Source organism: Schistocerca piceifrons, chromosome 1, assembly GCF_021461385.2.
Source record: "Schistocerca piceifrons isolate TAMUIC-IGC-003096 chromosome 1, iqSchPice1.1, whole genome shotgun sequence".
Classification (NCBI taxonomy): Eukaryota; Metazoa; Arthropoda; class Insecta; order Orthoptera; family Acrididae; genus Schistocerca; species Schistocerca piceifrons.
In genome coordinates, this window is record NC_060138.1 from 1,141,353,890 (window position 1) to 1,141,381,387 (window position 27,498).

At 39.5% G+C, this 27,498-nt stretch overlaps 1 protein-coding gene across 1 annotated transcript in view; it reads left to right on the forward strand.

Moving 5' to 3' along the window:
• Positions 1-27,498, forward strand: part of LOC124780818 (sorting nexin-29) — a 182,118-nt gene that overhangs the window by 89,488 nt on the left and 65,132 nt on the right. The window contains 2 exon segments of the mRNA XM_047253810.1: positions 17,008-17,158; positions 26,720-26,852. Of these exon segments, the coding sequence (XP_047109766.1) occupies positions 17,008-17,158; positions 26,720-26,852 (284 nt within the window).

A 27,498-nucleotide genomic window follows, 5' to 3' on the forward strand; every position in this document is an offset into this window, starting at 1 on the left:
TAGAAGATAGAAAAATAAATATTCATTTTTTATATATATATTAGAAACCAAAGTTGATGTGACTTACCAAATGAAAGTGCTGGCAGGTCGCCAGACACACAAACAAACACAAACATACACACAAAATTCAAGCTTTCGCAACAAACTGTTGCCTCATCAGGAAAGAGGGAAGGAGAGGGAAAGACGAAAGGATGTGGGTTTTAAGGGAGAGGGTAAGGAGTCCTTCCAATCCCGGGAGCGGAAAGACTTACATCAGGGGGAAAAAAGGACGGGTATACACTCGCACACACACACATATCCATTCACACATATACAGACACAAGCAGACATATGTCTGCTTGTGTCTGACATATGACACTCGCACACACACACACATATCCATCCACACATATGTCTGCTTGTGTCTGTATATGTGTGGATGGATATGTGTGTGTGTGCGAGTGTATACCCGTCCTTTTTTCCCCCTGAGGTAAGTCTTTCCGCTCCCGGGATTGGAATGACTCCTTACCCTCTCCCTTAAAACCCACATCCTTTAGTCTTTCCCTCTCCTTCCCTCTTTCCTGATGAGGCAACAGTTTGTTGCGAAAGCTTGAATTTTGTGTGTATGTTTGAGTTTGTTTGTGTGTCTGTCGACCTGCCAGCACTTTCATTTGGCAAGTCACATCATCTTTGTTTTTAGATATATTTTTCCTACGTGGAATGTTTCCCTCTATTATAATCATATTTTTATATATTAGACATTATTTGTTTATGCAATTGTTCATAGAACATGAGTCTTCCTGTCAGGCATTTTCTTGTACGGGGTGGAGCACGATAAACTGCTGATTCGGGAATGAAATTAAAAAATAGTAAACACTTAGAAACTTCTTTTTTATTTTTCTCATATTGGACAATAATGGAAGTTTCTAATTACATGGTTTAAACAGTATATCTGGCAAATGTTTATCTTCATGATCTACACACTGCTGCAGTTGTGTTCTGAAATTCCCATGCACTGTTTCAAGCTGTCTTCAGGTATTCTTGCAATTTCAGCCTCAGTTTTTGTTCTGTAGGTCTTCCAGGGTGTTGGGACAGTTGTAATACATCTTTGACTTAAGGTAACTCCAAAGAAAAAAATTGCATGAGTCTAAGTGCGGTGACCATGCGGGCCAGTTGAGATCCCCCATCTGAGAGACAAGCCTTCCAAGAAATGTATGCCTCAAAAAAATTCATGGCAATGCCCATTGTGTGTGTGTGCAGTGGCCCTGTCTTGTTGAAAGCAGGTATCCTGTAGTTACATTGCCTCTAAAGCCAGCTGGAAAAATTCTTGCAGCGTAGTTAAGTAATGATCTGAATTCAGTTGCAGCATGATTATTTTCCTGGAAAAAGTAAGGACCAATGACACCATATTCATGATATGGCACACCACACAGTAATGCGGTCTGAGTGCAGGAGTTCCTGGTGGATTTGCCTGGGGATCATGTCAGCCCAGTACCGAATATTCTGTTTATGTAATAGCCCACTGAGGTGAAAATACTCCTCATCAGAAAAGAACACATTTGTGTCACCGGGTACGGTTGCAGGCATGTCTTCACAAGAAGCTCTTCATGCTACATAATCCTGGACTGACAATTGTTGAATGAAACACATTTTATACAGGTGAAAATTCAGTTCATTATGAAGAAGCTGGTTGAGAGAATGTCTTGAAATGCCAAGAGCAAGTGCATGTTTCCAAGCTGAGCATTTCGGAAACTGCAGTGCTGCTGCTCTAACTTGTTTAACGTTTTGTGATGTTGTAACACTTCTCCCAGATTGCCTTCATACAGAAGACACATGCCCTGTTGTTCTGAATGTGTTTACCCAATTTAAAATTGATTGCCATCCATGAACATGTCCGCATGGGGGTTCCGCAAATCGCAAATGAAAAGCACGCTGCACTGCTATGATAGTGGGAATTCGAGCAATATGCTTCAACACAAAATGAGCACTTCTCACGTGTCCAATGCATTATCGCAATTGAACACCAATTGAATACAAACCTCCAGTTGGTCACTATAAATCATGCCCACTCTCCCCTCTATTTGACCAACGGTGCCCCCACAACATGAATTCTAAAAAAGCAATTTACCCCTTAATCGGATTTAAATTTTAACGCTGTAGTTAAGTCGTAGAAGAAATCATAAGATTTTGGCTTTGTCTTGAGTCAGCAACACTATGCTGAAGCAGACCCTTAGTCTGTGGTACTCTGTTGTGTAATAGGAGGCAATCTCATAAGGTCAGTATTGCTTTGGGCTTTTAACCACCTATCAAACAGTGTTAATTACCCTTTCAAATTTCTACATTGTGGGTGAGGGATTTTGCAGTCCACATAGCAAAATTTAAAATTTTAATGTGAAAATACTGGAAGGAGTGAAGCAGGTTTGTAATGAGATGATATATCTCCATTTTTTTATATATGAGGGGTTCAAAGCAAAAGTGAACCAAGTCCACATTTTACTCTTTGAAGAAAAAGTTATATAATGTTAGAGTAATATGTTTAAATGCAAATCAACTAAACATTATTTTTTTACAGTGAAAGAGAACAAATACAAGCTACAGATAACTTACAGGGATGCATTCCTGAAATTTATTTGAACATTGTATATGCCAGGGGAAACTCGGGTCTCAAATAAGAGATAATGTAGAATACAATGTACACAGAGATTTTCATTAATTTAAAATCTTTCTTACAGTTTACTGGACATGGTTCACTAATGCACAAAAACGTTTTCACTTCTGACTTTAGGTATAATGAAACCTGCATCCTGTTTCTTCCCAGATTTTAATCTGTCCTCATAAATATTTTTTCTTCTAATTAATTACACAAACTGCAGGCCTACAAGCAAGTTTACATAACATTGAGGCAAACACCATTTCATCTAACAAATCATTGTGTTCATGAAAACCTTGCTGTTCCTCTTGTGGTCTTCCTCTTCTGCAGTTAGAAAATTCTTTTACAGCATGTCCTCCTTTTAATTTTTAACTGACCTCTGATTCTTGTAAATTTGTTCCTGATTGTCACTGGGAAGTGAGTTTAGTTTATTTCCTTTCTTCTTCTTCTTCTTCTTCTTCTTCTTCTTCTTCTTCTACATATAACATACCTCATTGAATTGCACAAAATCAGTTAGCCACTTTAAACCTCATTGTAAAAGCTAGGCTCTTTTCATACTTCTTTCATCAAATTTTTAACCAATTTACCTCATACCGAGCAATAGCTTATTTTCTCTTTGTAACTGCCTGTTCTAATGATTTTGCACTTGTCAAATTTTCTCTATTCATTACATTGACTTCAAAATTTTTGTGCTTAGCTTTTTGAGGATTTTGCAATATTGAACCAATCCTCTGGGCCAGAGATATATTGCATCTTACTTGCAGCTTTTTCTGTTAGACCAAAGTCAACATCATTTTGTAAAAATAAGTAATCGTAAATGATCCAGTGTTATAAATTTGTGGTCAGTTATTTCCACCTGCATTTCTGTATTATTGAGTAGTTTTAACAGGTGAGAGCCATCTTAATTTTTAAGTTCTGTCCAGAACATGCATCAGGGTAAAGATGCATACGGTTTTAAATGCATTCTGGTACAGCTGGCTGTTTCTTGAGATCCTTTTCATCATCCTGTTTCATCCCATGTATACATAAAGGCCATGGATTGATTGAAAGCATGTCAGAATTGTATACATACACATTTCTTTCATAGTACACTATCTTATAGATAGTTTATGGAATGGCAAAGCCCTCTGGAAATCGGATGCAGCCTGATACATCTCATGCCATGCAGTTTCTTTATCAGATTGCATTGAGTGTCTTGTACCAGCCTGATTTAATGCAGGTCTTTTTCAGCTTTAAAAGCTTTAATGTTATTACATTAACTAGAAATTTTCATTTCTAATTAGTCACATGGTCGTCAAGTATCTGTATATGGTGGTTTGAAAGACAAATTAAATTTTGTACTGACAACTCAGTAACAGAACCCTTGTTTCATTGGGTCTAATTTTCATGTTGGCATTTTGCTATGTACAAGTAATAAATTTTATGTATGTTAAGATAAGGATTTGGGCATTTTCATCCAGAGTTTTCTCTTTCTTGCGAGTAATGACTCTGATAAGCAGGAAAAGATCGTATGGTGTTCATAACATCACTGCCATCAGTTTTATTCACAGAGATGTTTATCCCATTGCTGTCACAGCAAATATGTCTGTTTTTGTCAGACCTCTCTATAGCCTTCCCCAACTTACTTGGAATGTAGCCAGAAAAAATGTGTTGCACACTTTCATTAGAAATCCTGATAAATTACTTGCTTTTATTTTATGTAGGTGTGCCTGTATTGTCATGTCTGGCATTCAGTAACTTGCACGAGATCACGAAGGTACAAGTTTTGTTCAGAAAAATCCCCAAGATTCAATAATGAAGTAATTTCTATGGTTTTCATACTAATTTTTTATGTGCACTTTCATGGACAGTAGCAGTTAAGCTCAGTATCAAATATTTTTTTCGGGATTAGAGATACCTTTTGTATTAGAATAATTATGGCATGTATACACACATTCAAACAATTATTCTTCCCTTACTCCATACATGAATGGAACTGGAAGAAATTGTAATAAGTGGTACAATGGGACATACCCTCTGCCATGCATTTCATGGTGATTTGCATAGTGTAGATGTAATGTAGATGGTCTCAGAGCATCAAGTAACTACAGCACCTGCAGACAGAATATTGAACCATGTACTTGGTTCGTTGTTACTCTGAGGAATTATTGATATCTTTGAACCAAATTGTCATATAACTAGGATTTTCAATTTTCTTCTGAGCCCCTTATATAGGCGACACTACAGCATATCTAAGTCTATTCAGAAATAGGCCTTGAGTCATTGCCTGATTATAAGGTGAACGAAGATGCCACTGTATTTTGAATACTCAGCAGAAACACAATTGTTGCCAAACGATTTAAGTGTTAGTGATCTGACCAATTTTTAATCTCTTCAGAGGTTTTATGTTTGAAACTGTTCGTTAGTAGTGTGCGCAGTGTCTACCAGAGTAAATCAAATGCCTCTGCAGTTGGCTGTTTATTACTATGAGGATAGAACTTTAATAGTGGCAACTATTTATTTACAACTTATGCAAAATAGATAGATGTTTCAAAGTTTCACTGTCCTTCAAAGTAAGTCACCAGCATTGTGTATAACCTGTTGCCAGCAATATGGAAGTAGTAGGCTCCCCTTAGCAGCATCAATTGCAGCTGACAGTGTCTGGTTCATTACATACATCATATAATCACCTTCTCCATTTTGTTAGAGTGGCCTAAGAATTTGTCTCAAGACTTTTCTTTCAAATATCCCAAGTCACTTTTCATTGAATTATGTCCCAGTTTCAGCACCATACATTAGTGTCTGCCTCACTAAAACTATACACATCGTAACTTTAGTTTTCCTGAACAGTACCTTAGAGTTCAGATGTTTTCTGAGACCATACTAGCATTTGTTAGTGGACAATATTTGTTTTTGTATTCCAGAGCTGACATTGTTCTTAGTTGACTTCTGATCCAAAGTAATGGAATTAATACATCAAATTTGTGTGAACCAGTTTATATGAATGGAGGCGTATTAGGATAATCTTTTTTATGAGGAGAACACTGCAAGTGCCATAACCCAATTCTCCAGAAATGTCACTCGTGGGGTCGAAACAAATGAACACCTGTCTTCACTTATACATAGATACACAACTGTTTCTGAGATAACTGTGGTCAAAGTTTCTGAGCTACTTTATGTGCCTTTGTAGTAAGTAAACGGTTGAACAGAAGCAATGGGGGCACAATGGCTAGTGTCATGGAATCTCATTTTTGCGCTCCATGTTCAGAAATTGAATTATCAATTTCATTTATGTTTTTCATCTTTCTACACATCTCCAAAGGAGATTACTACAAGAATATTTTCCAGTGTATACTGAAATAATGTTATCTGTGTTTATCTACTAATTGTATGTCTTTTGAATGAATTAAAAAATAAATGAACAAGAAAATTATTTGAAAATTTTTTCAGTAAAATTCCTGTAGTATATCTTGATTCACAATTAACTGCAGGTGCCAGTTTTCGGAAAAGCTACCTGTTATGCAAGATTTTCCACAAAATTATTCGCAAAGCATGAAATCCTCAGCTAAGTTAATGAAGTTTCCCAGTGAGATTCATATGAAGAAGTGTTAATGTAGTAAACTTGTCTTCATGTGATGCTCGAGGTGTTCAGAATCTCTCTGTTCCAAATGTTTCTATGATTGGTCTCATCTAAACGTTCCTGAAAAATAAATATGACTAAAATATAAAAATTAATCTAAGAATTAATACAAGAACATGAGGATTTAAAGTTTGTAACCCTGAAAATACCATATACATATAGTATGTAATAAATGACAGTTATTATGAAACTAATTTGTAATTTTAAAATTAATCTAACGCCCATGTATCCTCTAACTAGATAATAAACATTCTTGTTGGGGTAACCTTCTACGTACATGGGCAGGTAAAGGAAAAAAATAATAAAACATTAACCAGGTTTCAAACAAGACTCTCAGAAGTGATAGGCCTCTACACTAGCCACTGAGTCCCCATTGTGGCTGAGACTGTCCTGCAGTAAAAATGTGTTAAATTATGTCAAAAACTTTGACTTTTGCTTTCTCAGAAACAGTGGAGTATCTACAGTTAACTCGGGACACGTGTTCACTTATTTTGCTTCTTCTTCCACTGAGTGAAGTTTCTGGGAAATAGAGTTATGGCACTTGCTATGTTCGCATTGTTAAATATTAGCATATACATAGTTTTCTCTTCATTTTTTTGTAGAATCATCTTTGTAGCAGCACTTTTAAGACTTGTAAAGGCTTTTTCTCATTTAATTGATCTTGGTGTTCTTACAATATATCAGTGTCATATGCAAATGCCAACACCTGAACAGATTAGAAGGCAGGATAATGAATCTCTCTGACTTGTGGTCACTGCACAGTAATTTGACTCTGTGTTTTTCTTAGCTGCTTTCATTCGAAGATGGTGAGGGTCAGTTTATTAGGAATCTCTAGCTTCTCCATTGCTATATACAACTCCCTTCCATAAATACTTTTGTAGGCTGATCCGAAGTCTGCAAAAAGGTGACGTGTATCAAATTGAAGTCATTTCCATTTTTCTAGTCTTTGCTGCTGCTGCTGCTGCTGCTTGTAGTTCTGATCAACAATCAATCTTCCTTGACAAAATCCACTTTCATATACCAGCAGTGTTTTTAATATGAAGTGCAAACCTACTAAAGACAATGTTGGAGAATATTTTATATGTAGTCGGTAATAGGCAATTTTCCCTGTAGACAGGCACACTATGATATTGACTTTTTTGTGTATTGGGCAGATGATACAGACATTTCATTCATCTGAATATTTTCATTTATCCAGACCTTAACTACAAGCTTGTGGAAATGTTTGGCCCACACTGTTCCTGTATTTTTAACAGTTCTGTTTATATTAGACCCATTCCCAGGACATTACTACGAATCTTCTTCATGATTGCCTCCAGTTCCTCAGCACCTGGTGCTGGTTTTCTTGTATCTGAGTTGTTTGTTGTTACAGAGGGTAAGATTCGTTGGTCTTCAGATAAACCTCATCCAACAGCCCATCTGTCACCTATTGCATAACTCCTCAACACTGAGTCACCTGCATTTCTATATGGATTAGTTCAAGGCTGAAATCCTTTTTGTTTTCATTCAACTATAGAAAAAAGTCCTCCTTCATTCATCCCCTTCAGCTGTTCCATTTCTTCCAGTTCTGTATTTTTGTGCTCTTTCTCTTTTCCATTTTGTGCAGCCTCTTTACTTCTCTTCATGCTATTACCGTATTTACTCGAATCTAAGCCGCACCTCAAAAATGAGATTCAAAATCGAGGAAAAAAAAAAATTTCCCGAATCTAAGCCGCACCAGAAATCTGAGACTCAAAATTCAAGGGGAGAGAGAAGTTTTAGGCCGCACCTCCAAATCGAAACAAAGTTGGTCCATTGTAATATGAGACACAATTTAGGTCGAATGAACGACGACACAGCTATAGTAGTTTGATTCAAGTCGTAAGCTTAGCAGTTAAGCTTTACCAGGTAGCCGTTGCTATGCGTCAGGTGCTCCGTCCGTATTTATATGGGTACCCTTCCTTTTTCACGTGCTTCGTCTGGTTTGAATTGATTGCTTATTTTTCTTTGATCTGATAAGTGCCGTTCTCTTTGTTATAGGTGTTAACATCACTCAACGCTGAAAATGCATTACTGTACTGTGTCATGCATTGTTTGTCGCATTCTGATAAGGCGTGTTTACGACCTGTCGCCGCTCGCGGCATGGCTTGCTTTTGTGCGCGCTACTGCCGCTTACAATTTTTTAAAAAAAGAGAGGAATCGTCTCATTAGCAAAACAATAGCAAGAGACTGCTATTTGTTTTTACTTACACTGCCACTTTCTTTACTAATGATCAACAAGAACCAAATAATAGACTGCGTAAGATAGATGATGTTCTGAACGAAAGTTTAGTGAAAATTTTTCTCCGTTTGGAAATCTTTGCAGACAATTACAGTCATCTTATATTTAAAAATCTAATCAATTGCCGTGCTTCATTTCTGACTGTATCACTATTCGGCATAAGAATAATAAGAATATAAACATGAGATGATATGTATATCCTTCCGCGTTTGCTGTTGTCTCACTCTAGTTTCGTAGTTTATTAGGCAGACAGGATTTAAATGAGATAGCAGCAAACACGAAAGAATACATGGCAAAATGTTTATATTCATTATTATTATGGTGAAGAGAATACTGCATGTGATTCACAATTTATAAACGTTCCTATTAGCAACCATCTCTTCTCACAGGTAGGAAAAAATTCAGAACGCAGAGTTGGCCCTTTTGACAAACATCCCGAACAGTCTTGCCAGTCGGATTTTCGTAGTGCATTGAAATGCTGCTACATTCGAAGATGAACAATACGGAATTTGTATTTACTTTGTTGGATAATGTATGAAAATGCAGTGGTTGAAACTCAGAGCGGAGAAAAAAAGCTCGTCTTCCACCTTTGTTTTAAATTTATTTACTGACGCAAAGGTTTTGGTGTCAGTATTTATCTTTGTGCCTGCGAAGCGCTACATATATTCGACGACAGAAGTTAGTTGTGGCGGCACCTACCTACATTTTTCAGAACTTCCTCTTTGCACTCGATTCTAAGCCGCAGGCGGTTTTTGGATTACAAAAACCGGAAAAAGTGCGGCTTAGATTCGAGTAAATACGGTATGTAATCCTGCACAGATCTTCAGAAATGGTTTATGTGTTGCATTATTGTGTAGGACTCATTTTTAACTGCTACTACTTGTGTATATTCATAATCAAACCAGCCATTGTGTACAACTTGATCTACTCTCTTTAGACCTTCATCAGCAGCTTTTGGATGGATGTCTTCTAGGGTTCCATCTTTCCTCAATTCTTTCACTGTTGAACAGAGTGCGAGGTTTTCCATGAGTAGGATGGAAAATCTTTAAGCATTCTGAGGTTCCTTGAGCTTACTAGTGTGGAATTTTTTTGCCCAAGATCCACATACCTTCCTTGCATTAGATATTTTTCTTTCTGATTATTGCTATTGCAAGGTGATTGCCCCTATAGCTTCTAACAGCCATTAAGTCGGATACACGTCTTGCATCTGTTAGGTGGTCAGTTTGGTTAAAACTATTTTAATTTGGAAATTTACACATCATTTCACATACATCTTTGTGGTTATAAGTTGTACTGCCCACTACCATATTCATTAAGGAAACAAAGTGTAAGCATTTGATCCTATTATCATTTAAGTTGTCATGTTGACATTATTGTCTTGATTAAGACTAATATTCATCTTCTTTTCCTGTTTTAGCATTGACATCTTCAGAAATAGTGTCAAGACACTCATTGTATACTTCGTATAACTCATAATAGAAATCATCCTTCTCTTCAAGTTTAGACATGAGCACATGTGAGACCATAGCTGAAGAGTCCTCCTCTGATTCAGAGTCTGAAAAGTCTGAGATTTCACCATAAGTGCATAAGTTGACTATCCCCACCTCTTATTTACAGTAAAGCCAGTACCATCCATATGATCTTTCTTTTGGCAGATGTAAAAAATCAGTTGTTTATTCTTCCCTCACTCCTTCACTTGACCGAATCACCTCTTGAATAATGGTAATTCAGTTGGTACTTATCTAGCTGATCAAGTAATTTCTTTAAAACTCCAGCTTTCCATGGTCCCAGTCTCGAAGTCCTTTAGGCATCTCATTAGCTAATCGCAATGAGCCAGTCATCATCACAATCAGAATCTACAAAACATAAACAGAATGAGGCTAACAATTCAAAGACCCTTCCAGCTGCACCATGGTTCCTCATGGTTTCACGTACTGAAGACGGTCAGTCCTTCACAATAGTAAATCCGTTTGTGTATTATTCAGAAAGGTGTTGATACAAGCCCTGTGAAATCCTAATCTTGTTTACGGAATGGCACATTGCTTTTGGAGACTACTTCTGGTTCTCAAGCACAACTACTGCATGCCACTTCGCTTCTCCACGCTTATCCTATTCGTGTTGAGGCCCATAGATTCTGAATTCTTCCCATGGTGTTATTTATACTAGGCTGCTCGACAGTCTGACCGAGGCCAAAATCCGAACATACCCGTCTGATCAGGGTGTCATTGCCATCCATCGGGTGACGAAAAAGGTAGATGCCTCCTTAATGCCCAAACACACTCTTTTTCTCACCTTTGATAGAGTGGTGCTTCCATTGAAGACCAAAGCAGGCTATAAAGATATCGTAGTCCAACCATACATTCAGAACCTGATGTGCTGCTACCCATGTCATTGTTTCAACCACACTCGAGTGTCTTGTTAACATCTGGCCAAATGTGTAACTTGTGGTAGGGATAGGCATGAGGGCAATTGTCTGCTGCCTCCTCCCCCCAGTATCAACTGCAATGGTGACCATGCTGCTGTGTCTCGAGATTGTCACGTGTATCTTGATGAATGGGCTGTCCAGGAGATCTGGGTAAAGGAAAAAATTCCTTACCAGGTCGCTCGCAAGTTATTGGCTAGTCGCAAACTCTGTGTTCCATTGTCTGGCACTTATAATACTGTCCTTTCTACATCTCGCTTCATGAAGGACATGGCCATGCAGACACGTGACCTCAAATTCAGCTCTGAGGTTGTGAAATCGCCCTGTGTCATGGTAGCATCGCTGTCCCCTTGTCCGGGTGTGTAACAAACCATCAAACTCTCGCCTCATGGGGCGAAGTCACCAGCTACACAAATGGCAGGCTGGAAAGGAGAGAAGGAATACTCATGTGAAGACTTCCTACGTCCTTCCAGCTAACCAACACCTGAGTCTTCCTCTGCTTACTGGAAAGGCTCAAAGAAGCCCATCAAAAGCAAACGGTCTTCTCCTTTGCTGACCGTAAGATCCTCTTCGAAGGTGTCGCCACTTGGTGCCTTCGCCCAGCCAGCCTCTGTGTTGTCTGTGCACACCACCAACTGTTTTACTGTGTTGTACGCCATAGGCCAACAGCACAAGAAAGCTGATGCTTCTGTAGACCTCATGGAGCAGGAACCTCCTGCTTCTGTGCCCCGTAGCAGCTAGTCTTCGCAGGCTGGCACTCAGCAGCAGCCGAGGTGACATGCCTTCATTGTTTCCTCATCATGACTCTCCTCCAATGGAACGTTCGCAGCCTTTGATCCAACAAAGAGGATTTATGGCAGCTTTTAGAATTGCAGCGTCCACTTGTATTCTGCCTTCAGAAAACAAAATTGTCCTCATGACTGCTTTGAGCTCTCGCATTTCTTCCCGATCCATTCTGGCCTTCACCCCAAGGCTGGCGTTCCAACTCGTGGGGGAGTCATGCTGCTCATAAGGGATAACGTTCATAGTCAACCCATCTCCCTGACTACCCGTCATCAAGCTGTTGCAGTTCGCCTTTTCCTTCCTCACTTGACCTTTCCCCTTTGTTGCATTTATATCCCTCCATCATTCAATGTCACCAGGGCAGATTTCCTCCAGCTTATTGGGCAGCTACCTTACCCATTTCTGCTGCTCGGTGACTGACTTTAATGCGCACCATCCTGTTTGGGGTTCTCCCAGAACCTGTCAGAGGTGCCCTCTTGGTTGATATTCGTAATCAACTTAAACTCTTCTGCCTTAATACAGGAGCACCCACATTCCTTTCTGGATCCTCACATAGCTATTCCCATTTGGACCTATCCTTCTGCAATGCCCAGCTTGCCCATCGTCTTGAGTGGTCCATTCTTTCTGACACCTACTCGAGCGACCATTTTCCGTATGCTACCCATTTACCAACTCCTATCCCACCTGCGTTCATGCCCAAATGGCAGCTTACTAAGGCCGACTGGTGGTTTTACTGCTCCATGGCGACCTTCAGTGAACAAGATTTCACCAGTTGTGATAACCAGCTGGAATATCTTACGAAAGTTATTCTTACCACTGCAGAACGCTCCATTTCTCACACTTCATCTTTATCACACTGTGTTCTGGTCCCTTGGTGGACTGAGGTGTGCCGCAACACAAGTTGCACAAGGAGACATGCTCTCCGTATTTTTAACAGTCATCTTTAGATGTCAAACTGCATTCATTATAAACAGATGCATGCACTGTGTCGTCGCGTTCTTTGGGTTAGCATAAAAGCTAGCTGGATTTCGTTCCCTAGTTCTTTTAACAGTTCCACTCCCTCCTCTGTCCTGTGAGCCAGCCTCCGAAGGCTCTCTGGGACGTAGCTCTACTCCCCAGTTTCTGACCTGACAATAGCAGATGTCATCATGGACCCTATTGCTATCTCCAACACCTTAGGCCACCGTTTTGCAGAAATTTTGAGCTCTTTCCGCCATCACCCAGCCTTCCTCCAATGGAAATGAGTGGAGGAGGCTGGAGCAATACCCTTCTCTTCTCAGAAATGTGTGTGTATACAGTGCTGTCTTTACTGTGAAGGAGCTAGATCATGCTCTCACTTCCTCTCAATCCTCTGCTCCAGGGCCAGATGCTATTCACAATTGGATGTTGCAGCACCTTTCTTTTGCAGGCAAGCACTTTCTGCTTAGTATGTACATCATCATATTGGCAGAGGGCATGTTTCCCAGATGCTGGCGTGAAGCCACTGACATACCCATATCCATACCTAAGCCTAGTAAGGACAAACAGCTTCCTTCTAGGTACTGCCCCATCTCTCTCACCAGCTGTGTTTGCAGAGTGATGGAAAGTATGATTTATGCCTGGCTGGTATGGTGGCTTGAGTCTCACAATTTACCAACCACTGCACAGAGTTGATTTCGGCCACGCTGTTCTGCAGTTGACCATCTAATCATTTTATCCACCCATGTCATGAATGTTTTCTGTGAAAATACCTGACCGTGGCTGCGTTTTCGATTTGGAGAAAGCCTACGATACCTGCTGGAGGACTGGTATCCCCTGTACTCTCTACACTTGGGACTTCCATGGCCACCTGCCCCATTTCCTTGAGGACTTTTTAAAAGATCAAATTTTCAAGGTCTGTGTGGGTTCTGCCTTGTCTGACACCTTTATCCAGGAAGATGGTTTTTGCTATCGCCATTATCCCTATAATGGCCTGTCTCCTGCCGGGCACCTCTGGCTCCCTTTTTGTTGGTGACTTTGCCATCTATTGCAGCTGTCCATGGACCTGTCTCTTCGTTTTTCCACTGACAAAACCGTTTGTATGAATTTCTGGTGGCGCAATTGGTTTCTCGCACCATCTTTAGATCTTGGGCCTGTTGCTCTTCTGTTCATTGAAACTACAAAATTCCTGGGGCTCAAGCTCAATACAGAACTCTCTAGGTCCTACCACATGTCTTACCTGGCAGCCTGCTGTATGCAGTCCCTCAAGTCCTCAATGTTACTTCCTGGGGTGCAGATAAAACCTCCTCAGTTTGTACCAGTGCCTTATCCACTTGAAACTAGACTATGGGTGCTTTGTTTATGCATCTGCATTGCTGTCCCTCTTATGCTGTCTCAATACTATCCACCATTGTGTCATCCACTTGGCCACTGGTACCTTTTACACTAGCTCAGTTGAGAGTCTGCATGCAGAAGCTGTTGAACTACTGCTGTCCTACTGCCATGACTTTCTACTCAGCAGGAGTGAGTACTGTTTGTCCGCCATGCATGGCCACTCATCTGATGCCTCCTCCTTCGATGACTCCTTTGATTGCCAGTATGGAGTTTGCTTTTGGCTCTTGCTCCAGCAGCGTAACTTCATGCTACCTGCAACTTTCCCAGTGGGTGAACCCTTCACCACCTTGGTTTCATGCGGCGGCCCATGTTCACCATGGCCCTCATTCGCTTCGTAGGAACACTATTCCAGCCTCGCTCTGTCGCCTTCAGTTTGACAACTTTTGCATTGAACTTCGCGATAGTACCTTAGTGTACACTAAAGGATCTCAGACTGATCTTGGTGTCAGGTGTACCTTTTTTACTGGCGCCAACATTTTTCGGTATCGGCTTCCAGCACACTGCTCAGTATTTACAGCAGAGCTCTTCACCCTGTATCAGGCTGCAAAGACATCCAGTGACACAGGCTTTTCAATTGTGCCATCTGCTCAGACTCAGTGCCCTTCAAAGCCTCTGTACGCTTTACATCGCCTATCCCTTAGTGCAACGAGTCCAGGAAAACGTCACTTCCTCACTCTTGATGGAGCCACTGTGCTGTTTATGTGGGTTCCTGGTTATGTTGGTCTGAAGGAAACGAGGCTGCTGACAATGCTGTCGAGGCTACAGTCCTTGTACCACAGCCCACTAGTTCTTATGTCCCCTCCAGTGATATCTGTGTTGCCATCTGTCAAGAGGTCGTGTCACTTCGGCATTGCCACTGGTTCTCCCTTCATGGGAGTAAGCCCCAGGTTATTAAGCCTCTCCCAGTGGCTTGGGCGACCTTCTCTCAGCCCTCCTGCCATGAGGAGGCCATTATAACTACACTCATGCTCATAAATTAAGGATAATGCTGATATATGGTGAAACAACACTCTGGTGAGCGGTTTGCGGGTTTAAATCTTCTCAGGGTATGACCATGCAGTGCATTTGACCTGTGGTCACCGCCAGGTGGCGCTGGCAGAAGTCCACATATGCAGAGGTGTGTTGGTGCATATAAGAGTACGGTGCAGCGAGTAAGTGTGCAGACATTTCCAGACATGCTAATGGTGACTGTGTGTTGAAAATGGCTAAAAGAACACATATTGATGACGTTATGGTGACTGCGTGTTGAAAATGGCTAAAAGAACACATATTGATGACGTCATGAGGGGTAGAATACTAGGGTGACTGGAGGCTGGTGAAACATGCAGGCCATAGCACAGACCCTCCGTGTATTACAAAATGTGATCTCAAGATTGTGGCAACGATTCCAGCAGACAGGAAATACGTGTCCAGGCACTACAGAACGGGACCTCACAGTGTACAACACCACAAGAAGACAGATATCTCACCATCAGTGCCTGCAGACGGCCACGGAGTACTGCAGGTAGCCTTGCTCAGGACCTTACCACAGCCACTGGAACAGTTTTCTCCAGACACACAGTCTACAGACGACTGAACAGACACGGTTTATTCGTCCAGAGACCTGCAAGGTGCATTCCACTGACCCCAGGTCACAGGAGAGCCGGTAAAGCCTGGTGTCAAGAACACAGTGCATGATCGTTGGAAGAGTGGTCCGAGGTTATGCTCACAGAAGAGTCCAGGTATAGTCTGATTCTTGCCAGGTTTTCATCTGGTGTGAACCAGAAACCAGATACCAACCCCTTAATGTCCTTGAAAGGGACCTGTATTGAGGTTGTGGTTTGGTGGTGTGGGGTGGGTTTATGATTGGTGCATGTACAGCCCTGCATGTCTTCGACAGAGGAACTGTAACAGGTCAGTTGTATCGGGATGTCATTTTGCACCATTATGTCTGCCTTTTCATGGGTGCAGTGGGTCCCACCTTCCTCCTGATGGATGATAAAGCATGTCCCCACTGAGCTGCCATCGTGGAGGAGTACCTTGAAACAGAAGATATCGGACGAATGGAGTAGCCTGCCTGTTCTCCAGACCTAAACCCCATCCAGCATGTCTGGGATGCTCTCAGTCGACGTATCGCTGCATGTCTTCAAACCCCTACGACACTTCAGGCACTGGGCACTGCCTTTTTAGCCATCACAGTTTGTGAAGTGACACTCCCCCACCACTTTGTGCACATTGTGCCCAACTTTGAACTGTCCACGAAGCGCGGGCTGTCGACCGCGCTTTACTTTTATCCATCATAGCAATATGACAAAGACTATTTAATTTTTAGTTCTGGACCTCCGTTTCTGTAGAGTGTATGTTATAGAACATTCTCTGCATCCCTGTTTTTAGCTTTTCTTTGGGTTGGCAAATAGTTGTTTTTAACTCTTCTCTTTGTCTTCATGTTTCACAGTTTTGACATGGGTGCCTATGACCCTATTTGTTTTTGCACCTTAAAACAAAACAAACAAATGTTTTTGGAGATATCAAAGTTCAGTGTAAAGCACCAAGAATGACAGGGTGAATGATTGTTTCTGCTTTGTTTGTGACACTTGTTGGACTTTCCAGCTCTTATTATGTAAATGAATGAGGCTGTAACGATTATTTTTTTTGTGTACTTAATGTATGAAGAAGGTATAATTTGGTAACATAATTGATCCTCAGATATTGACCAGTGGAGTAGGGCAGATATTTAAAATCCTCTTCCCATAGTAGTTTTGAGCAATATACGAACTGTGGAGGCTTTTTCTGTAAATTTTAGCACTTAACTAGTGAAAAAGTCAAATAAAGATGGAACAGTCTTTGTATTTAAGGACCAAAAATTAATATAATTTGCGTATTTTGTAGTAATTTAATCTCTCCAACCACACCACCTCATCTCAGTAATATTAACACTATTTAAATGTTATGTGCAACCATAGGAGTGGTAGCCCACCCAGGAGACATGCCCCCCAGACTTTGACTCCTGTGAACAATGTGAATGTTGGAGAACTCATCCCAGTGTCCCAAGGTGTTGCTAGTGAAGAACCACATTCTGAGGATGACTCGCTTTCTGTGCCCAGTTATTCTGAGGTTAGTATATGTGTGTTTTTACCATGATTTTGTATTACTGCTGGCTGAACAGAAGCTTTGTACAAGTTAAGTTTTACATAATGTTATGGTCCAAATAAGAGGCTCTTGCTGATTGTAAGGGACACTTACACATTGAACTTATGCAGCAGCTTTTTCTCAGGCTGCTGGAGTTGTAATATTTGATAGTGTTCGAGGTTTGCCTAGTGTATTTCATACTCTGTATCCTGTTCTAGTGATGAATGTAAGAAACTGTTGACGAAAGTGAAGAGTGTGGCTCCCATCTTCTGCATAGAGTGAATGGTTTTCTCTAGCATAAATGGCACCGTCTGTGGCATATATCATACATGTGATAAATCTGTGGTGAAGGAGTTACATGGAAGGTGGTCAGGACGTGTCACATAGTTTGAGTGTCGGCGAGTAGATAAGACATCAGGGTACACCAGCAGTATCAAAAATTCAATGGAATAAATAGTAGCATACATTATTTTTTGATAATGAGTGTAATGTTTCCATAGACTGGTTGAATCACCAAGAAACAAGTCTGGCTTGAATACTGTTAAGTCACTAGATTGATTTCTGATAAGAAGCCAAAATTTTTCAATCTACCTTTATGCTAACCTTCACTTCGGTGATGTGAAGACATGCCAAGAACAACACATGGTTTGGATTTCATTATAAACTGTAGATCTCCTTACCCCAGCAGGATTACTGGAATAGGTTAATAGCACACAAGTTGCCAACGCGGTGTCAAATTGAAAGGGGGGAGAGGGGGGGGTGGAGAAAGCTTTCAAATAGGTGGCAGAACATCGTTCTTCAGGGATTCATGATCAATCATGCCATATGAATTTACTTGTGCGTGCGCACGTGCCATTCTTGTTTGCAAAATTAAAAAAAAAATCATGCATACTAAGATATTTCTTCTGCTGCTATCTTGATTGCTGTTGCACCCTAAATCATTACTATAACATGTCGTTATTGTCATTTGAAACGGAGAGAACAACAAGGTTAATTGTATAAGAATAAGAATCTTTATTAGCCGTTCAGTATTTTCTTATACAATGGGCTTCGTCAATAAGTTCAATTACAGTATAGAGATGGTTATATTCTCATAACAATGTATATATAAATCATGTGAAATTTAGTTTAGTACAATAGCACACATTTGGAATTTTATATATTATTAATTTTACAATAAAAAGGAAAGCATTATACAGATTTATATTAAGCAGGGAGTATTCATGTTGATGACACTGTGTCATTATCATATACATGTTGATAACGCTATGTAATTATCCTAAGCTATTGATACAAATTTAGGTCCTACTACAGGCAGAGGTACTTTTCTCTATGTTAAAACAGCAAATCTTCCATCTTACAATCTTTAAATTCATCAACTGAGTAAAATGCTTTACCTTTGAGCCATTGACCCAATGTTGTCTTAAATTTACTTTTAGATACTGTTTGTACAGTTTTAGGGAGCATATTAAACAGTTCGAGGCCTACATATTTATAACTATTATGTACCTTAGACAGTCTAGAGTATGGCAGATCAATTGTGTGGTTTCGTCTTGTATTGTGGGTGTGGACAGATGACCTAAGGGGATATTGAGCTATGTTTTCTTTTATGTGTAGTAAGCAATAATAGATGTACAAACAAGGAACTGTCATGATGTTAAGTTTTTTGAAATGTTCCCTGCATGTATCCCTGGGAGATAAACCCACTACACATTGAAGAGCTTTTTTTTTGCCATCTGAAAATCGATATTGTACTGGGAGAATTTCCCCAAAGCAGAATACCATAAGAAAGATGGGGGTGGATATAAGCAAAATATGAATGCAACAGTAAGTTTTGGCTGACATTACTCCTAAGCTTATAAAGTAGGAACATAGCACGTGCAAGTTTAGAACAGACGTATGTGATATGTTTATCCCAGCTAAGTTTCTGGTCAATCATCATTCCTAGCAGTTTAACGGACTTATTTTCTTTGTTTGATACCTTCAAATTAAAGAATATTTCCTCAGTTTTTGTTTCATTTATGAATAGGGAGTTTGCACTAAACCAATGAACTGATTTTTCAAATATTATATTATTTTTTTCTCGTACAGATTCAAGAGTCTGTCCTGAATTGATAAAAGTTGTATTGTCTGCATAGAGGACTGTTTTACAGGGTAAATACTGTGGCATATCATTAACATACACTACAAACAGGAAGGGCCCAAGTATGGAGCCCTCTGGCACACCTCTTTTTATTGTTTGTGGGTTTGACAGCTGCCCATTTACACTAACAAATTGTACTCTGTTGCTTAAGTAGGATTCTAATAATTTCAGGGTGTCCTCTTCCATGCCGTAGTGTCTTAATTTCATGATCAGTGTACTATGAGATACAGTGTCAAATGCTTTACTCAGGTCTAGGAGAGTAGCACATGAGATTAATTTATTTTCAAAGCCATCATATATATCACTAACAATATTTTCAACTGCTTTAACTGTGGATAGTTTAGACCTGAATCCATACTGTGAGTTACTTAACAAATTATTCCTCTCAAAATAGTGATTCATTTGTTGGTGAACACAGTCTTCGATTATTTTAGATATTATTGGGATTAATGAGATAGGGTGATAGTTACTTGGATTTGATTTATCTCCTTTCTTAAATATGGGAATAGTTACTGCTATTTTCAAACAGTCGGGGAAAATCCCTTGCTGTAATATATGATTAATGAGAGTGGTTAGAGGGGGCAGAAGATCACTTGATATCTTCTTTATGACAAAGTTTGACAGACCATAGAAGTCCTCTGCTCTGGAACTACTTAGTTTGCCTATTGCTTTGCTAACATCATTTTCAGTTACTGTTGCCCAGCAGAATTTATGGGCTACATACTTATTTGAACCTAAAAGAGTTTTAGCATCAAGCATGGCGTTGAGGGGAGACAAATCTTGTTGTAAACTGAAGTTAACAAAGTGTGAGTTTGATATCTGGGGCTATGGGTATAGCTAGTTGAGTTGTTGGTCTATTTATTTCACTTTTAATTACTTCCCAGGCAGCTTTACAGCTGTTTCTGGATTAAGAATATAGTTATCTTTCGCCCTACGTTTTGCCAAACTTATTTCAGATCTATAAATTTTTATTATTCTAATGTACATCTCTTTGTACTCGTTGCTGTTATGAGATCTGTCCTTAAACATAAGAAGCATAATCCTGATGCTGTTGAGGTATGGCGTAAACCAATTATTTAGTCTCTGTGGTTTATGAGCTCGGTTATTATTCTGTCTTTTTACTAATCTGGGACAACACTCATCAAATATTCTTGCAATTTCCTCTATAAATAATTTGCTTGTGTTATTCACACACATATCTTTGTATAAGATGTCATTCCAGTTAACTGACCTTAATCTGGTTCTAAACTCTCTTATGTTGCATTCATTCATAGGTCTAACAGTTTTGTGTTGTTCATCTGGAATGCTGACTGGAACTGTAATCCATAGGCCATCATGGTCAGCTAGGCCTAACTTCACTACTCCAATTTCAACATTATTTTCATGGATATTACTTATTATATTGTCTAAGCATGCATTATATCTTGTACGCTTATCATTTAAACAATAGCAATCAAAAGCTCTTAGGCTATCCAAGAATTCCATTATGATATGACTCTGTACCCTGATATCCATATTAATATCACCAAAAATTAAGATTCTTTGGTATTTATATTTAGGCTTAGTTAGTAAGACTAACAGTTTCTTTAAATTTACCATAAATTCATATTCACTAGAAGATGATGTGCGATATACAGATGCAACAATAATATTATGTTTAGGTATATGTACAACTGCAGCCTCAAAGATGGTGTCTATACACAGGTCTGTGACATCAATAGTAAAGTATTGTAGATTTAGACTATTCTTAATATATATTGCAACACCCCTATGTCCAATTGTTGATCTGCAGTAACTACTAGCTAAGGAGTAACCAAATGGAATATTGAGATCAATTTCTGATGAATATAGCCAGTGCTCATTTACACTAAGTATACCACAGTTGGAAGTTTCTAACCAGTACTGCAATTCTTCCAACTTCTTTCTTAAAGACTGTATATTAATATGTAAGAGCAGAAGACTATTTTTGCTAACCCTGGGCAGTAAAGATGAGGGTTCAGATTGTCTTCTTAAGGGCACTTCTATACAGCTGATATCTTGAGTTGTTTGTAAGTCTACTGCTGGTAGCCAGGCCCCATTTTGACAACGTTTGGATGCATCTAGTTTCCTGGACTCAGAGTGAATGATTTGAAGGTTATTTTGATCCTGCTGGAGCATATCTGTTAATATTTTGCCAGACAGACCAGCAGGTTTTACAGGTTTCCCTGGTCCAGCAGTATTACTGTTAAGGTGGCCATTTCTTTTCTCACAGTTTTGGTAATCAGTTTCGAGATTAGTCTTCTTCCTTGGTTGTTGAGGTGGAATCCTTGTCGTGTATAGCACTCCCTGTCAAACTCGCTAGCTTTAATGATTGTGGTATTTTTGAATTTCGAACACAGGTGATATAGCCGTTTGTTTAAGTCCAATACCTCGCGATTTACGCAGGATCGTTTTGTAAGATCATATCTAAATGGAACATCGACAACAAACACTTTTTTTGATGTGATACTTGGTAATGTGCTTCTTAAACCTTTTATTAAGTTCGCGCTGTTGTTTTTCGCTATGTCATTTGTTCCGGTCATAATTACGACGACAATTGTAGTGCTTTTCACCATTCAGGAACATGATACTGCAGAAAAACTCATGTTAAAGACCTTTTAACCATTCCAGTCCATTTCGAAATGTGTCATGAGGAACATAAAAAACTACAGGAGAAACTTGATGATTGTGACAAACTTCTCCTACAGACAGCAAGGATGAGCAGAGTGACTTAAGTGTTCCATCTTTTTCCTTGTTGATTGATTTGTTGTAAGAACAAAAGAGTAGAGCATGGATCTAATGTTATTTGGAAGGTCTTTCAGTTTTATAAGACTTCTGTCTCGGGTTCATTGGCTGACACTTGTTGGATAATTTTTTGGATGTTTCACCAGCACAAGTGGCTGGCGTTGTCAAAGCTTCACCTTCCATCACTTGTAGTGGACTGGAGTCAAGCTGACAGCCACTGATTATACGTACCAGTCGTGCCAACATCAAAGGCGTTTCCCATGGGCAATTCTGGTGCAGTTCCACTCTTGGAACATGCAACGATCATTCGCTGGAACATGGTAATTCAGGATCCATTCAATTTGAGGCTTTCTTGTTTCTTGTTGAAGCTATTCTCATGTTTGTATGTTTCTATAGCTTCTTTGAACAAGCAGGTGTGATAGCTCTTCTCTCCAGCCAGAACCTCCATGCCAGCCAAGTGAAAGGGTCCTGGATTCACGTACTGCAGTGAGTGACCATTGAAGGTAGCAAGAGGAGAACCACACCAAAAATTACCACAGAAAAGCCCTTGGATGTTGCCGTGCCAGGTACACACAATGTGCGGCCACGATAAAGTCGCAACACTACTGAATGGAAACCTGATACATTCTGAACACTGGCATTATCATCTGTTGAAACCCTGTGTTAGTTTGCATTCTCTCCTATAGTACCACACAGACCATTTTAATTGCCTGAATTTCTTAATCATGGATATGATCTGTGTTGGTTTGAGGAACAGTTTAGAGTTAATTTTGTAGTATGCATTTAATGAGGCAATGGACTGAAACAACTGGACTGTTAGCTCACCGATTTTAGCTAAAATCAAAGCTCGAAGTTAGCTTCTGAATATGAGGACACTTCCACTCAATTACATTACATCCAGAGGTCATTGTTCACTCTTGGGCATTCTGAAAACTAAATTCTGACGACCTGTCTATTAAGTAGCTTTACTAGTGAAGTGTTAGGAGAATGTACGGTCTAATGATTTTTAATTTAAAGTACAGTGTTAGTGTTTATGTAGGCCTCAAAATGTGTAACATACTGTGATCTTTGTATCTTTTCTCTGTGACTGGTACGACCAGAGATTTAGTTTACTAAATGAAACATACAACGTTGAAAGAAAAACTTTTTAATATCAAATGGATGTATAATATATCAATTTTATGACTTTTCATCCATTGCAGACTGGTGTATGCAAAACAGTGCTATTGTACATAGTTTGCCCATTACTACATTTATCATATTACTGAATTAAAAAGTTATTTAATTATATGTTGTGTGTAGAGAAAACAGGATACAAACACTTCTCTAGTTTAGTGCTATTGTAATGCACTTTTTAAAATTTGTAGCATGACTACTGAGGTCATTAAGTGCACATGCTGGCTTATATATAGTCATATTTTGTGGCAGCTCTTGCTTTATGCTACCCAACAAATGGATAGTGTTTGCACTGATTGGAAGATTCCTGGCAGATTAAAACTGTGTGCCGGACCGGCACTCCAGAAAATGGGTATCAGTGTCCTCCTTTTTCTTTGAGCTGGTTGACAGCTGCAAATGGGCCCAACCTGTATGACTCTATTATTTGTGTAAGCAGCCTACAACAGCCTCTCAGCAGCATCAGTGCCTTTCACATTGACAGCTTGCAGGATTCATGGTGACGATGACATTGTGTTGAATTGTGACTGCTGCTGCAATCTTCTGGTGACAGTCAAAGCATGTCAAGCCTCCTGGGTCCATAGATTGCCGAAGCAAGTGGGAAGGTCACTGCAATACAGTATTGAACTAACAATAGCTGAGCATAATTCATTACAGAATGTTACTCATAGTGCAAAATAGTCGCTAAGTGAAACACTTTATCCCGTATAAATTGCTGTAAAATATGATAATACATTCCATTCAGAAATAGTACTAAAAGTTTTATCTTATTCAAGCCATTTGTTCAAAGAAAATTATACATAAAGTATTACATACTTTATTGTTTACGATATGTAACTAATTCCTTTTTATCAGGATGCTATCTATAGTCAATTGTTTCTGCTGAAGCTTCAACACTTGGCAAAAATGCGTCACACCATTATCGTCAAATAAATTTGTAGCATGTGTAGCCACTGCTTTATCGGGGTGATGATTTTCAATGTACGATGCAACCTATTCTATGGTTTCAGCATTCCTCTTGTTGCACCAGAAGATTGCTGCTTTGCTGTTAATGGAATGTTGTATACTTGTTGGGCCTTGCTTCGACTTCGATCTTTCAGTGCTGTCAAACTCTACACACAGTATCATATCTCCCATTTCATCTTCATCTACATCCTCTTCCATTTCAATAATATTGCCCTCAAGTACAACACCCTAGTACAGACCCTCTGTATACTCCTTTCATCTTACTGCTTTCCTTTCTTTGCTTAGAACTGGGTTTCCACCTGAGCTCTTGATATTCGTTCAAGTGGTTCTCTTTTCTTCAAAGGTCTCTTTAATTTTCCTGTAGACAGTATCAATCTTACCCCTAGTGAGATAAGCCTCTACATCCTTACATTTGTCCTCTAGCCATCCCTGCTTAGCCATTTTGCACTGTCGATCTTATTTTTGAGACGTTAGTATTCCTTTTTGCCTGCTTCATTTGCTTCATTTACTGCATTTTTATATTTTCTCCTTTCATCAATTAAATTCAATATCTCTTCTGTTATCCAATGATTTCTACTAGCCCTTGTCTTTTTACCTACCTGATCCTCTGTTGCCTTCACTATTTTATCCTTCAAAGCTACCCATTCTTCTTCTACTGTATTTCTTTTCCCCATTCCTGTCAATCAGTCCCTAATGCTGTACCTGAAACTCTGTACAACCTCTGGTTCTTTAAGTTTACCCAGGTCCCATCTCCATAAATTCCCACCTTTTTGCAGTTTCTCCAGTTTTAATCTACAGTTCATAACCAATAGATTGTGGTCAGGGTCCACATCTGCCCCTGGAAATGTGTTTCAATTTAAAATCTGGTTCTTAAATCTCTGTCTTACCATTACATAATCTATCTGAAACCTTCCAGTATCTCCAGACCTCTTGCATGTACACAATCTTCTTTCATGATTCTTTACCCAACTGTTAGCTATGATTAAGTTATGCTCTGTGCAAAATTCTACTGGGCGGCTTCCACTTTCATTTCTTACCCCCATTCCATATTCACCTACTTTCTCTTCCTTTTCCTACTTTCGAATTCCAGTCACCCCTGACTGTTAAATTTTCATCTCCCTTCACTACCCGAATAATTTCTTTTATCTCATCATATATTTCATCACTCTCTTCATCTGCAGAGCTAGTTGGCATGTGAACTTGTATTACTGTGTTGGACATGGACTTAGTGTCTATCTTGGCCACAATAAGGTGTTCACTATGCTGTTTGTAGTAGCTTACTCGCACTCCTATTTTTTTGTTCATTATTAAACCTACTCCTGTAATACCCCTATTTGATTTTGTATTTATAACTCGGTATTCACCTGACCGAAATTCTTGTTCGTCCTGCCACTGAACTTCACTAATTCTCACTATATCTAACTTTAACCCATCTATTTCCTTTTTAAATTTTCTAACCTACCTGCCTGATTAAGGGATCTGACATTCCACACTCTGATCCGTAGAACGCCAGATTTCTTTCTCCTGATAACGACGTCGTCCTGAGTAGTACCCTCCTGGAGTTCCGAATGGGGGACTATTTTACCTCCAGAATATTTTACCCAAGAGGACGCCATAATCATTTAACCATACAGTAAAGCTGCATGCACTTGGGAAAAATTACGGCTGTAGTTTCCCCTTGCTTTCAGCCGTTCACAGTACCAACACAGCAAGACCGTTTTGGTTAGTGTTACAAGGCCAGATCAGTCAGTCATCCAGACTGTTGCCCCTGCAACTACTGAAAAGCCTGCTGCTCCTCTTCAGGAACCACATGTTTGTCTGGTCTCGACGGATATCCCTCCATTGTGGTTGCACCTACCGTGCGGCTATCTGTGTCACTGAGGTACGCAAGCCTTCCCACCAACGGCAAGGTCCATGGTTCATGGGGATGCTCATATTGTTGAAAATTTCCCCTGCAGTGCGCGTACAGTTGGTGACCTAACACTAAATCATTGTCACCCGTTAAGCAAAACATCGCTAGTTCGCGAGTTTGGGAGGTGCTCATAAAGTGAGGTTCCACAGTACTGGCTTTTAATGCTAGGAGTTTTACCTTAAAAATATGAAACACATAAACTTCATAGAATTGTTGTATCATGAAGGCATACTTACAGAAAACATCAAACTTGTTACTTTTCAGATTGGAGGAGAAATAGAATTTTTTTCTGTCATGATCAAAGCTCGAAAACAAACAGATGAAATGAATTAGGGAACACAATAAAAGTAGTAAAGAATTCTATTTGATTGAATTGTGGAGAAGTCAAATAAAAGAAATATATCATGGTGTTCTTGCAGAGAAATAAATCAGTGACAGAGTTGATGCCACTGATTGTGAATTTTGAAGTAAAGGACTCGTTGGATGGAAAGTTGTATTTTAGCTGAAATTTTACATGATTTTCTGAAATTATCATCCAAAAGCTTCAAAGTAGTGCATAATACTGTTAGTGATAGAATATCTTTTGCAGGACACTGACCGAGCTGCTGCAGCTCTTCTGGCCACACAGAAGCTATTGCAGTCAAATCTAGTGGACATGTCCCCACATGAACTGACATCCTCTAGAAGTACCCAAGACAGCCATGGTCACTACCAAGTTAATGGTGAGTACACGACCTCCTACAGGTAATTTTTTGAAGTTACTGTTAATACTGTACTTGTAGTGTTGGATACAATTCAGCTTACTGGTTGACAGTTTGTGATTGAGAGTCCATCTGGTAAGGTATTGTTTGACTCATTGTATCTTAAATCCTGCTTATTGTGTCATAAAAGTTGTTAAAGACACTGGGAAGAGCGGCGTTTAAATCTTTATCCAGCCCTATGGATTTATATTTTGCAGCAGTTACCTTGCTAAGATCATGCAAATACCAAAACGATTCCTTTAAATACACCACAGTAAATTTTGTGTCACTCTGTGTTCAACTAAGTTCATTTCTTATTTTAAGATCCGTATGTTCACAGAACACTATCATCTTCTAACCTTGATTTATCCTCGTATTACAGTGTTCATTGTCAGTAACAATAAATGCACAGTGTGAATTCTGAGTTGTATCATCCATTTATTTTTTTATTGAGCTAATATATATAACAATTCACTGTTGAACACAAGATGTGCATAACAAAATGGGAGTGGCTAAAAGAGAAGTAATGAGGCACAGAAATTTCTTAAAGACATTGGCATTTCACTTATCAAGTAGTGGCAGATATAGCAACACAAGTGACAAGAATGATAGTTTTCAGAATCAGGGG